The sequence below is a fragment of the Microdochium trichocladiopsis genome (genome assembly GCF_020744255.1).
Source record: "Microdochium trichocladiopsis strain MPI-CAGE-CH-0230 chromosome Unknown B0I36scaffold_5, whole genome shotgun sequence".
Taxonomy (NCBI): Eukaryota; Fungi; Ascomycota; class Sordariomycetes; order Xylariales; family Microdochiaceae; genus Microdochium; species Microdochium trichocladiopsis.
In genome coordinates, this window is record NW_025763548.1 from 2109670 (window position 1) to 2123219 (window position 13550).

The window sequence follows — 13550 nt, forward strand, 5'->3', positions numbered from 1 at the left end:
GCGCACTCTTTTCGAATCATCAAGTCAGACAGCACACTCGTCCAATGGGTCTGCTACATGTGCCACTCTGGACCACATTGGTGGATTTTCGAGTGCCGCTATTGCAGGATACACACTTGCAGAGCATGTGTCCAGGTCGTCTGAACACCAGCTCAGCTCGCCAGCTCAGCCCAGCCTACCCACGCCACGTGGGAGCCTGAAGAGCTGGTGTCCACAAGTGCGGCTTGTTCACAGGCGGCGGGTTTCGAGCGATCTGGCGACCTGGAACAAAGCATGTTGCCACAATGGCCAAGTCTGTTGGGGCAGGAGCAGCCGAAGCCAGCGTCGCCCTTTCAGCATTGTTGAGGTCTCCAGGCGAATCTCAAGCCCCCAAGACTCCCTCTCCATGTACATACTATCTCTGGATTAAACACCATTACCAGCCGATCACAGAAACCGATTACGCCGAGCAGACTTCGCCACATGCGACAACGCTTGACGCAGCTAATGGCTGGGGCTGGAACCCATCGATCAGGATTGATACTACACACAATGGCATTATCTTGTCTGGAGCTCGAGAACGCAGCAATATTGTCCAATCACCGCGATTAATGGGGCCGGCCTGATCACCGAGTGGCTTACACATCCATACGACACGGCAAGAACATCCGGTGCCAATCACGGAAAGTCCTGTCGCATTGAATGCCATAGCATTGGCCATTGAACAGTGCGACCAGCACCAGTCCACCACAGTATCTTTGTTCCAGCTAGCTTGGTCCCTGGCGCTGAGATGGCGAGCACCCCGGCAGATTAAACACTCGCTTGCCATGATGCGCTGCGCAGAGGCTATGCTAGCGGTGAGATCGGAACCAACGCCGTGTAGATATATGCTAGTGCTGATCTTAAATCTCGGATCGACTCGGAAGAGTCTGACACATCGCGACCAACATAATTTGTGGTCAAGGATGGACGAGCGCCCAGATTTCGCCACTGCCCATTCACGCTCCCAGGGGGCTGTCAAAGCGTTGCATCAGACAAGCCAGGGGTGGCTCTGAGCAAGGATTCATCGAGTGCCACGGCCTGTCTCAGCTTCTGCTACTTCTGCTGAACGTCCTCGTTCGAAGCAGGACTGTTGTCGCTGAATTCGTGAGGCACAGGCACTTGTTGTGACCGAGCTAGCCCGGATCAGACAGTTAGCAACTTCATAAAACAGGAGTGCTTCTTAATGCGGTAGGCATGACGTAAAGGCGGAGGATGGAGATGTGGTCCCCTGCGGCAGTTGCCGAAGCAGCGTTGCTACCCTTGCTTGTGTGAAGGAGATCTCCAGGGACAGCGAGGAAAACGGGACGAAACACGGTCATCAATCTATGTGCGGATTTCGGGCATTCCCATGCCACATCTTTAGCTCAAGCAAGATTCCGGTCATTTCAAGCAACAAATGCATCTCTAAGCTCGCCACCTGACGTCTTTTTGGAAGGCGCCGGTGCTTTGCGATTAGACATTAGCACCCTGGGCCTTGATGACGAAATGCAGCAGAATGCCTCGGTCTGCCGTGGGTTCGGGAGAAGAATCCCCGGCCGTTCCTGACAGGTGTCTTACAAAGCCAGATCTCCAGATGACGCAAGTTGGAGAACAAACGGAGAAATCGTGCCATCAAGTCTTGGCTCTGAAAATACTGGTGTGGACTCCCCCCCCCTCCCCGTCTCCAGCCGCAACGGGTCTCCCTCTTTGATTCGACCCCAAAGGATTCCTCAGACCTGCGCCCCGATTGCTGGCCGCCCGATTGAGCTCTCTGGGTCCGATGCTTGCATGGACGACATGCCGGGCCTTTGCTGTAGACATGTGCGATCCTCGCCCGTCCAGTCGATGGCCGCCGCAGCGCCGTGCCGGCCTGGGAGCGCACGCTGCCAGTCAGTCGGTGGTGCAAGAGCTCTCGCCACGCCGACATGACGCCATCCGGCAGAGAGTCGGGAACCAGGCCGAAGGGATTGAGTCCGTCAGCAGGTAGGGCAGGGCAGGCTCGACTACACACGGAGCCGCAACTGCAGCTTGGGGCAAGGCTTCTCCGCTGGAGTTGTCTGTGTGGGCAGGACGTCGCCATGGGAGGGGCTTCCGTCTGTAGCGACCTGGTGAGTGGAGAACGGGGCCATGATCGCGATTGTTGTGTTCTGTGTTGAGGAGAGCCAACTAGGGCTATGGATAGTCGGCACTGATGTGGCGATGGACAGCATGGCTGAGAACACTTCCATGACGGCGCTGTTCCGTTCTCCTTTGGGAACTGGTTTCCGGTTTGGGTCATTTGCTTGGGGTTTGTAGAGATGCACTTTTCCAAAGGACAGTGGATTGGAAGTGCGAAGCCGCGGATCAGATGTGATGTCTTCTCAAGCAAGATGCAAAGTCTTTGGGGCTCGGCTCTTTTGCCATGGCGATGTTATCAAGTGCCATTGGCTCTGTACATGTGAAGTCTGTGTGGAGCGCATTAGTCCTTGTACTTGGGCCACGCCCACACGCCGTGCTCCGTGTTGCGCCTCGTCACGACGACCTCGTCACCAACATGAACTTCAACGCCCTCGCTTTCTATAGCACCGGTCCTCCTGTTATTGTCCTCCACAGCACCTCCAAGACCACCACCCTGCTGTCCGGCCACGGCCGCGCCGACAAGGTAGCCGTAGCGCCCAAAGATGGGCGTGTACTTCTCCCCGACGTCGACGCGGCGGTCGCGCATCAGTTTCTTCAGCGCGGTGCCTTGCTCGCCCTTGGCTGTGCGTCCCGTGGCGTAGTCCACGTTGATGGAGTTGCAGCGGCCGCAGTTTGCCGTGAGTTCGAGCGTGCACTGTGGCCGGCGTGCGGCTGTACTCGTCGTGATCGCCGTGCTCTTTGCTGGTGGTGATGATGATGTTGCGGCGTCTGTAGGTGCCGGCGAGATGACAAGCTCGGCCCAATAATCCTCCTCCCATGGCTGGAGCTGGTCTGCCTTTGCTACTGTGTCCATCCTGACTTGTCCGTCTTCCGGTCCGGCGGCGCTGGGGCTCTTCACATCGTTCGCCCTGTCGTCGTCGTGCTCCTCATCTACGACAATGTTGGGCCGGAACTTGGTCATGTCCATACCTGCGCTGCCCTCATCTTCAAAGCGTCGGCTAAAGTCCCGTAGCGAGGCGCGGTTGGTGACAAGGAACGGCGCGCTCTCGTTGTACACGAGCGTTGGCTCGCGTGCTGATGGTGACGCTGATGCCGAGCTGCCAAAGACAGACTGAAGCAGGCCGGCTGGAAAATATGACGACATTGTCGACGATAACCCTGACGGCAACAAGCCCCCTCCCATTCCGCCATTAACATCACCACTACCGCCACCACCGGGAAGGTGCGCCAGGATCTTCCTCTGGAAATCGCCCACGTACACCAGATGCGCCTCGTAACCGAGACATGCAGAGAACCACGCGTCGTAAGGGTCGCCCATGCGGTAGCCGGCGCCTCGGCTGCCCATGAGGCTGACATCCACGATGGCGCATCCCCGGAGGAAGTCGGCGGTGGGCTGCAGCGGGACGAGCAGTGGTTGGGACTGGGAAGGGTGAGACGGAGCGACGGGGGTTTCTGGGATGTTGTAGGTCACTTCGATGGTATCCGGCTCCGCGTCGGGGTCTTGCTGCTGCTGTTCGTCCTGGTCAAGGGGCCGGTGATGATCCGACCCGTTGACGACGAGGCGCTGTGAGAAGAGCGCCGCCTCGGGCATCTTGACTACCTGGACGGGTTTGTAGCTCGTCGTCGCTGCCGCCGCCGCCGACGACGACGACTTGCTGGCTTCAGATGCGCCATCGGCGCCGGCGTCCTTGGGAGCAACGACCTTGAGCAGCATAAAGCGCCGGTCATGCTCGACGCCCTCGACCCTCAGGCGGGCGCGCTGGACGGCGCATGGCCGGAGGGACTTGATTGGGTAGATGTAGAGCTGTCACGAAGAGGTTAGACATAGTTCGCCCCCCCGGGGTGGACATGCGTGTGTACGTAGGGATGTATGCATGCCCGGGGCATTACGCACTTCTGATATCTTCATCTTGGTCTGGCCTTTTGCGGGTGGCTGTCGTGGGATAGGAAGTGAGATGAAGTGGGATAGTGGGATGCAACCGTGGCAGGTGGCTGCAGTCAAGGCTCTGCTGTCCGGAGGTGAGACGTGCCTAGTCGAAACGGGTCGGTTTGGGGATATTTGCCCAAACAGGCAGGGCCAACCAGGCCACGCTCCTGGTTTCCTCAACAGAACAAAGGACGCGGGACGAGGCGGGGCGACGAGAATGGAAGGTCTCAAGTAGCTCGGCTCCGGCAGAGGATGATGACTCGAGCTGCTTCTTCAGGTGCGAGATCCACCAACCCGACTGTAAAGCACTCGCAAGCCGAACCAGTGGTGAGTTCGGCATTTCCTCCGCCCGTCGGCACCGAATCGCGGCCGTTCCGTGGCCGACCGACCCCGCCATGTCCGATGCCCGCGGGCACTCGGCACCCCGGGCTCACCGGCAGGCAGCTCCTTCGCGGCCGGAGCAGAGCATCTCGGGTCACACAGATACAACTCCACATCACACATGCTCTTGCTTGCTGCATCGTAGAATGGCACCGACATGCATGCTTGTTACGTCTGCGGAAAAGAAGGAGCCCACCACAAGTGTATGTTGTGCACAAATGAAGAATATCCCTTTGACCACTATTCAATCTCCAGCCGTAATGCATCATACTGCACATAGACCGACCGCGCCAGCACCGCGCTCTCATAGTCCGTGGCGTTGTACGGCAGGCTCAGCACAATCTCGTTTTCCACACCTGCACGCAGCAGTCCGGCATCAAAGGTGAACTTGTGCGCGAGATTGTAGCAAATCACCGCCGACCGCACTGCGCAGGAGCTGCTCTGGTAGTACCTAGGTATGTAGGTTTTAGTATGCGCGGCCTCGTCATGACCACTGCAGGCAGATACTTACGGGATGACCCACGGCTCCAGGTCCTGCCCGTTCACGCTGATCGTGTACCTCAAATTGGCGTGCGGCTCCGTCGCATTATACACGTCCGTGTTGCCCGCAGCCGTCTTTGCACCGGCTAGCTGCACCGTAAATGTGGCTTTCCGAGACTGCGGTCCTCCCGGCCCCGGCCCCGGCGGTTTTGGTGGTCCCAGAGCATGCTTGTCGACATCAAACTGGATAGTCCAGTTGTTCACGTCGCCGTTGCCGATGTACGGCTCTGTGCGGATCGAGTTGCCGTACCCGCCAAACACGCTCCAGTGGACGTAGTTGAGATCTCTTCCAACATCGCTCTTGCCGACCTTGTATTTGATGCCATCAGGGAAGTCATTTACAAAGTCATGAACGGGCCTGTAAGACGTGAGTCAGTGATTCAACTGCGCGAAAGCAGTGTTCGCAGTTCCTTTCAAGCACGGCGGCTAGGCAAGGAGACTCACCAATATATGCGGTATTCCTCCAGGTGAGCCGGGTGGCTTGCATCACGCTGGTATCCATGACGATACTCACCGCTACTCTTGTCTGGAGATCCGATGCGGAAGATCTCCCTGCCCGCACTCTCCTCCTTCCACGTCGCAGCGAAGTTCTTGGTCTTGCTGGCAGCCACAACGACATTGTCCTGCACGTACTGCCCAAAGACGCCATCTGCATAGACGGTGACGCGGTATGTCCCGGCCTTGACACGAGGAATCGTGGCTCTCCCCTGCTTGTCTACCTCCGCCCAATACTGATACACTTTCGAGTCGTAGACGTTGTCCTGGAAATCCACTCCATTCTCAGATAGCACTACAATGGCATTCTTGGCGTTCCTGGGGAGGTCGATCTTGGTCTTGAACACGCCACGCGCCTTGCTGGTGACGTAGTTTGGGATGTGCTTTGCGATCGAATCATAAAACGCCGTGTTCCACTCGGGGTTGGCATACTGAGCTGCATCAGCGCGTAGTTTTAGGATGTCCGTGCCGGCTGGGAAGTGGTTGAAGTGGTAGTATTGCTATCACAAGCCCATCTGACATTAGCATTTCAGCTTGCATGACGATCTTGACGCTGGCTGAAGTTACGTACTGGTCCAAAAGTACGATCGAAACCATGGGTAATGTTGGGCTGTCCCAACCTTCCGTCAGTCTACACTCAGCACGCAGGAGAAGTATTTGAAGACTCACGGTCTGATCACCATGGTGATTAGACACTATGTATGAAAGTTAGTGCCAGATTCGACGACCTGACCAGACACCGGAAGAGTGCTCACCCATGTAGTCGTACACAATACCATCCACAACCAGGTCAGAGTGCAGCGGGCCACCGTAATAGGTCTCGAGCGTGTTCATCACCAGCCACGACCCAAAAACGGATCCATCAGCAATCTGAGATCCGTCGGCGTACCTGCATTTGGGTTTACGTCAGTGCTTTGTCCATGTTCGGTTTTGAGTCCTGAACAACACTCACATGCCGTGAACTGGGTGGTCGCGCCAAGTGTCTTGGAAAGTATATTTCGTAAAATAGTCTGCGACTTGCTGCACGTACGGGTCTTCGGGGGTGTTGCCAAGATACCATGTCGCGTCCTGAACTACGACCTGTTTAGCCTTGGCGGCAGCTCCAGGCAGCGGTCCGTAGGTCTGCTCGTTGGTCAAGAGGTGCGTCCACATGTTTGAATTTGGTCTGAAGAGCGTGCGGAACTCTTGTAAATTTCTGAGGAAGGGGACGGAAGAGTTGTAATACGCAATGCGTGAGAACGAGTGCAGGCCGGTCTCGCCATCGCGCAAGAACCAGTACTGCTCCAAAATCTGGCCCGTGGGGATGTAAGTATCGGTCATTCTGATTCCGGCATAGCTTGTGCCGGTCGAGTCGACCCCCGAGTAGAGCTCATACTCCGGGTTCGAGCTCCCAGGCGTCCAGAACCCCTGGGGAGTGCTGATAGAAGTGTTACTTCAGTCTGGCTGCAAGTGACCTCCTTGTCAGACGGGACATACCAGTAGCAGTCGAGATACAGAAGTCCCGTCGAGCCCGAGGGTACCCCTAGAAGATCCTGGCCATCTAGGACCAAGGCATTGATAGCTCCCTTCGCCTTACCCACGCTGGCGAATAGGTGGTCGTTCTGGATGGTGATGCGCGCGGGATCCTCGGTGGCATTGATCTTGGCAAGTGTGCCACACGCAAGCAACGAGACGAGAGTCCCTGCCGTGATGGCAGAGAACCTGGATATCACCATTACCAAAGCTTGCAACCCCAGAACCTTTTTTGGTCTTTACAGATGGATGCTAACGAGTGACGAGGAGCCATGCTGTCGGTGTTTGTGGGTCGAGTGCATGGTTATATACTGACTAGCCGGGTGAATAGGACCCCTGGCAGGCTGATGTGGTGATGTAGTCGTGTGCTGCCAAGACTGGACTATTATTGACTGTAAATCCGGGGAGTCTTGTCCAGATTGGTCCCGATCTCAGAGCTCTCCACACACTTGCCGCTGTGGCAGGAACCCCGGTGCGGAGAGATGTGCTGGGAAGACTGTATTGTGTCTCCCTCGATGGCCAATTTCCGCGTCGCTAGTCGAGGCATGGGCGACACGGAGAAACCCTTGAGAAGTCAATGGGGCTCGGGGTATCACGAACCGAGCTGCCTGTGCAGGGCCTAGTGCGTGCCTGAGGAGAAGTTCCATGACTGAGTTTCTTCAGGGAGAGCACTGAGATTAGCGTCAAGGATAAAAGCAGATCAGCCAGCTTCGGGAGACAGTCGTGAAATGGCTGGGCGCCCTTTGTTCCCTGGTTTATGCATTTATTCGCTGCTCGTGGCTCATCGGCTGTGTCGTTCTCTCAGTCTTCATGTAAGAACCTTTAGGAAAGCGACACGGCAGGGCTTAAGCATGGCTTTGTCGTTGGATTGGGGCCAAGGGGCACTAATATCGAGCTTCTGGAGGGTCGAGAGAGCCCAACGTTTTCATCTTCATTCGGCCAGTTCAACATTGCATTGGCAGTAGGCATGATCGGCAAGGTAAGCGTAATTGGGAGGACCCTGAGAGTCGCAGTGGGGCAGTCACGCACCTCAACCAGGCACCCCACCGTGCAAGGGTGTCGTTCTCCTAGCGGGTACACACTGGGCTATCACGACGGGTCTGGCTCATAGAAGCAGCTCGCACGCAGAGATGCTCATGACTGGCTGACTGACTCACTGCCCATTCTTTGGCAAGGGCACAACATCACCTCTTGAGGTTCCACGGCAGAGATGGATATTTCCGAACTAGACCAGGATGTGATTGTACAGCAGAGCTCGGCAGGCCTCATTGCAGACTTTGACCGCTCCCTCGGCCCATTCCTCCGCAAGCCGAATGGTCACCTGCGAACCCGGGTCAGAGTGCGTGAGGTGGCCCGTTTGACATCACAGGTCAGTCCCATGCCTCTTGTGTGGTTGAAGCTTTGCGAGGGCTGACTTGTGTGCTGAAAGCATAGATCCTTGAACCATTTCAAGAGTTACCACAGCTGCTCGACTCTCATCTGCCGCGATGGCTGCCTGCTCTCTCAGAGGCATACCTCGCATGCCTGTCCACCCGCCAGAGGTCTCGCTCGCTGTCTGCACGATCCCAGTGGCTGACCCCCCTCCCGGATGCAATCTGCAAAGTCCTCTACACCTTTTGCAAGATCCGAGGGGACAAGGTCATCGTCAGGTTTCTCAATGTCGAAACTAGGTATCTCGAACTTCTGCTGCATTCTCTTGAGCAGGCCGAGCGACAAACCGCCGTCCCTGCTCAAGATGGAGAGTCACAACCTCCGAATGGGGCACAATGGTCATGGCACGAGAGATACATCGTCTTGCTGTGGCTATCGCAGCTGTTCTTCGCCCCTTTTGATCTCTCGACCATCTCTACTGGGGATGCCGATGATGTGGAGCAGCCTACCATTTCAGGCTTCGCGTGGCCCGACAGTGTTCCAGGCATCACTTTAAGGGTCATCCCTCTCGCAATTCAATTCTTGTCCTGCCCCGGCAAGGAGAGAGATGGTGCAAAGGCACTTCTCGTGCGCCTAGCCATGCGAAGAGACATGCAGGAAGCGAGAATACTCAATGCTCTCATCCACTGGAGTCTCCACACACTCAAGACCGCAAGCGATCCGACTTCAAGGTCACCGTATTACTACATTGGGAGTCTCAGCTTCATTGCTGGCGTTCTCAGATCGTCGATGGATACGTCCATCATGGACTCCCACCTCTCCGAGATCTTTTATGCCATAGAGGCCATCGCATCGAGCGATGACGAAATTTCGACTTTCATCAAAGGCTCTGCGTTGGCACGGAAGATGATGATCAAGGTGATTCGTTCAACGGCTACGCTGGTACTACGAAAGCAAGATCAGTCCATGAGCGAATCTGAGTTGATCGAGACGTCGATAGGATTTCTGCTGGAACGACTGGCGGATAATGACACACCTGTCAGGCTGGCTGCTTCCAAAGCCCTTAGTGTCATCACTCTGAAGTTGGAAGCCGACATGGCGTCGCAAGTGGTCTCAGCTGTATTGGAGAGCCTCAATCGCAACGTACTCTGGCTACCCAGCAAGATCAACTCAGCGACTGCTCCGCCCAATCGGGATCTCACGGCTGTTGACCCCCTCGAATGGCATGGGCTAATGCTCACGCTAGCGCATCTGTTGTATAGACGATCTCCACCGACCGAGGATCTGTCTGACATTGTACATGCCCTGTTAATGGGTTTGACGTTTGAGAAAAGAAGTCCATCGGGCAGCCTGATCGGCAGCAACGTCAGAGATGCCGCTTGCTTCGGGATATGGGCTTTGGCTCGCCGTTACTCTACCGCGGAACTTCTGCAAGTGCCCAAGCACTCTGTCCAGATTGCAAGGGGCCACGATGCCTCAGTTTCCATCCTTCAGGTTATAGCAACCGAGCTCGTGGTCACGGCATCCCTTGATCCAGCGGGCAACATCCGGCGCGGTTCCTCGGCAGCTTTGCAGGAGTTGATCGGCCGCCATCCCGACACAGTCGACCACGGAATAGCTGTCGTTCAGACAGTCGACTATCATGCTGTTGCACTACGGTCTCGAGCCATCAATGCAGTTGCATTACAAGCCACTCAGCTATCCCTCCACTATGGTCGGGCTCTGCTTAATGCCACTCTGGGCTGGCGGGGCATAGGCGATCTTGATGCTGACGCGCGGCGAGTGGCTGCTCAATCGTTTGGGAACTTGACGGCCGAGCTTGCGCGAGCTGATCCAACGGCGACCGTGCTGACCTTTCAAAGTTCAATTGAACTGCTCATCAGCCATCTGAAGTCGTTGCAGACCCGGCAGGTCGAAGAACGGCATGGCTTGCTTTTGAGCTTGGCAGCAGTCATAGATGCCCTGCTGGTCATTCTGAAGCAAGAGGCACAGAACAGTACCAATGGCATCATAAGCTTGCCCTTCGTTGATCTCCCCGAAGCTCTGATATCGATCTGGTCGAATTCTGCCACCGTCAAATATCGCAAGCCAGAGCTCATAGCGGAAGCTGCAAGTCAGCTGTTCGTATCGGCAGCTCCATTACTGGTTCTGCTGGGCAAATCGCCGGATCAACTCAACTCATACTTGAAATCTGACCGTTTAAAAGCATCAGAAGTGGCCAGAGAGGCTACTGCGTCCACACTGCATGATATGACACTGAAGCTGGAATTTGCGGTCGATACATGGTTGGAGAAAGATGGAGACGACGTGACGATACCAGCATCAACCGCAGCACTTTGGTTGCTCGCTGTATCCTCATCGGAGCGCCGTCCTCACATTACCTCAACCTGGTGTGATGTTATAAGCCGTCCCCTGAGTGGGCAGAACTTCTACCATAACGGCCACTTCCGCGCACTAGTACGCGCGTATGAGATTCAATCTGTAGGCATCGACGTTTGCCAAGTGTTAACCAACCGTTGGAAGATCGAGCCATCTGTTGAACTCAGAGTAGCCATCCTGCAGAGCTTGCTTGAAAGGCAGATCCTCCAAGAAAACCCTGATGCTTTCTTGACGTTGATTGCAGAAGGACTGGATGACTACCACACCAACGCTCGAGGTGACGTCGGATCTCATGTGAGACTGGAAGCAATCAAGGCTACCAAGACCGTGTGGGCTACCAGGCAGGTCAGCCAAGAGTTTATGTCGGCCATCTTCCCGCGCATTCTGAAACTCGCCGCGGAGAAGCTTGATCGGGTACGCCTAGAGGCGCAAGCGGCACTGGCCATGGTATTGCCAGAAAGGTAAGTGTTGTATCCTCCAGCCGCTGTTTTTCCACCTGGAGATCAGGCAAGATCTTTGCCGCCACGTACTGACTTGATTGCACACACAAGTTCTGCAAGCGCGATCCGACACATGTCTTTCGCGTCCAAAGAGTACTTCACGCTACTTTTCAGCCTCTGTGACACCACGCAGCTCGATCAACAGATATGCGGCGAGTGGCACGCCGAGCCCGCCGACATGATCGCCAGCCTTCTTGCAGGCCTCGTGACGTCTGCCGACACAGGTAACGAGGACCTCGTGGTGGTAAGTCGCGCTGCCCTTGCTTTCTTCTGCGAGGAAAGCCCTTCCGGGAGTAAGTCAAACGGCAGCAATCCAGCTGGAGGCCACAACGATGACGACGTCTCGCGGCTTCGTAGCAATCTAACCCTTGTGGCCGATGCTCTCATCAACAACCTCAGGCGGTACATTCTCGAGAACCAGGATCGTGTCGTGCTCCCCACGCTCGAAGTCATAGCTTACCTGTTTCACATTGGGATTTTCCCGGGTTTTGACCAACACCAACCGCAGAAGAGCCAACAACAATTAGGCGGACCGGGACAAGCCGCAGCAGTTGCTACAGAAGATCCAATCAACCTCAAGAGACTTTGTCTGCTCGTGCAGAAAGCCGGCTACAAGACCGGCAGCGTGCGCAAGCTCGAAGCCTGCATCAGAGTCTACGGCGAGATTGCCCGACTCGGTGCTAGCAATGGGGGGAAGGACGACGCCGCCTCGCCCGTCATGGCTGTACAGCTGCAAAAGAGGTGCGAGGGCATCGCCGAGGCAAAGAAGCGCCTGGCGGCGTTGCTGGTGCACCCGTGGCCGAGGGTGCGCAGCGCAGTGGTGGACGAGCTCTGGGTCATGTTTCTATGCGAGGGACCGCAGCAGCAAGAGCAAGGCCAGAAGCAGCAGTATTTGGCAGGGATTGACTGGAGCAAGGCCGACAGGGCCAAGATCCGTAACCTAGTGGAAAACCTGGGGCTTGAGCAGCCTATGCAGCAGCAGCCGCAGACGCTCCCAGTTTGAGCTGGCGTACTGGCCGGCTAGGTCCATGTAGGATGGGGGATAAAGCTCCATGATATCAACCAGTATGCTCCTAAAAAAAGAGCGGCAATTGAAGAATCATAAATTCACATATAAATACGAATGAACGGTGGCGTGACCAGTGTCCCGGTCTATGATCCTTCAGTGGAGTTGCCTGATCGCAGTCAGCAACGAGGAAGAAATCTCGAAGCCGTGGAGCCTTATCTTTCCTAACATTGCAAGCAGGAAGCGCATTGATCAACCAACTCTGCCAACTTGCCTACCTGGGGCCCCCGTCTGGTAACCAACACAGAAAAGTGTCGCCTTGCGGGAAAAGACTTTTGAGGCGGCGGTGGCTGCCTGTGCCACACATGTGCCTAGCACAGAGATAAGCGCGGTACCGTAACGGCGGCGTGCAGGGTTGACGGTGATTGCCATCCATGTATCATACATATGTTAAAATTGTGGGTGCACCCCCCTCGATACACAGGGTAATAGCTCAGTGCAACAGTGAGACAGGACGGAGTACCAGGGGCTGTCTGCGGCAGGCGCACTTCAGCCGGAGACGGCAGGCAGGAGGAAAGGCGAACACCCCGTTGGAGAATGGCAGGTACAATGATAGGGCAAGACCCCTGTGTCGCACTCTAGGGCTCGCTCCTCCCACTCGCCCGGTCATCAACGCGTGGGGGACAGCCCAGCCAGCCGAAAATGCATGTCTCGTTATCGCAGCTTACTCCTGGGGGCTGCATCCCATCCCAACCATCACCGCAGCCCAGCTTGCACAGCCAGCCATGCGTGCCATCGGGCACAGGCAGCTGTCCGCTGGGCACTTTATAGCAAAGACCAGGAGTGTGCTCTCCTGGGAAGGGCGCGACGAGTACTCTGTACGCAGCCAAGAGATGACACTGCTATGAGATCTTGGGAGGGTGGACCAGGTCAACACCGTACCAAGGAGGCGGAATCACGTCCGCCTGCAGATCGCGCGGAGCATCCCGACCCGAGCCATTCGTCAACGCGGTCAGAGCCTGTGGAACAGCCGTCCACTGTCTGAAGCACAGTGTTGAGGGGAGTGCTCCATCACGGCACAGTACTGTACTCGCTGCGTGCTGGTGCCAATCAGGTTTTTGCAGGTGATGGTTGTGGTTATTGCTATTTGGAATGCACAGCGGCATCTTTACGGAGCGCGATTCGCCCGCTGATGGTGGATTCGGCCTGTTATTTGAAACCCCTCTTCCAGCAGCACCTGATCTTCCTGTTTGTTACTAGGCCTGCTGACCTTGGCGTGCTACGTGCCGACTCGCCCAGCTGAACAGACGAGCCCGCCGAG

The 13550-nt window shown here is 56.1% G+C and overlaps 5 protein-coding genes across 5 annotated transcripts; 2 read left to right on the forward strand and 3 right to left on the reverse strand.

Moving 5' to 3' along the window:
- Window positions 1-284: 284 nt before the first annotated feature.
- Window positions 285-605, forward strand: B0I36DRAFT_349321 (uncharacterized protein; the record flags this gene model as incomplete). The annotated part of the gene is made up of 1 exon (XM_046156782.1): window positions 285-605. The coding sequence occupies one exon, from the start codon at window positions 285-287 to the stop codon at window positions 603-605; it is 321 nt and encodes a 106-aa protein (XP_046012894.1).
- A 539-nt stretch (window positions 606-1144) lies between these two features.
- On the reverse strand, window positions 1145-2368 carry B0I36DRAFT_120064 (uncharacterized protein). Its single transcript, XM_046148019.1, has one exon. It carries the CDS (start codon window positions 2276-2278, stop codon window positions 1481-1483), a length of 798 nt encoding a protein of 265 aa, XP_046012895.1. The 5' UTR covers window positions 2279-2368; the 3' UTR covers window positions 1145-1480.
- On the reverse strand, window positions 2357-4283 carry B0I36DRAFT_323432 (uncharacterized protein). Its single transcript, XM_046153977.1, has 2 exons — window positions 4013-4283; window positions 2357-3922 (listed from the first exon to the last, which is right to left on the reverse strand). Exons 1-2 carry the CDS (start codon window positions 4025-4027, stop codon window positions 2459-2461), a joined length of 1479 nt encoding a protein of 492 aa, XP_046012896.1. The 5' UTR covers window positions 4028-4283; the 3' UTR covers window positions 2357-2458.
- A 71-nt stretch (window positions 4284-4354) lies between these two features.
- On the reverse strand, window positions 4355-6878 carry B0I36DRAFT_323438 (rhamnogalacturonate lyase; the record flags this gene model as incomplete). Its single annotated transcript, XM_046153978.1, has 7 exons — window positions 6414-6878; window positions 6217-6350; window positions 6131-6156; window positions 6033-6071; window positions 5411-5961; window positions 4938-5324; window positions 4355-4877 (listed from the first exon to the last, which is right to left on the reverse strand). Coding segments are annotated over exons 1-7 (1712 nt in total), but the record flags the coding sequence as incomplete, so codon positions are not given.
- A 1198-nt stretch (window positions 6879-8076) lies between these two features.
- Window positions 8077-12323, forward strand: B0I36DRAFT_120100 (tubulin folding cofactor D C terminal-domain-containing protein). Its single transcript, XM_046148020.1, has 3 exons — window positions 8077-8342; window positions 8408-11184; window positions 11275-12323. Exons 1-3 carry the CDS (start codon window positions 8184-8186, stop codon window positions 12224-12226), a joined length of 3888 nt encoding a protein of 1295 aa, XP_046012898.1. The 5' UTR covers window positions 8077-8183; the 3' UTR covers window positions 12227-12323.
- The last annotated feature ends 1227 nt before the right edge of the window (window positions 12324-13550 follow it).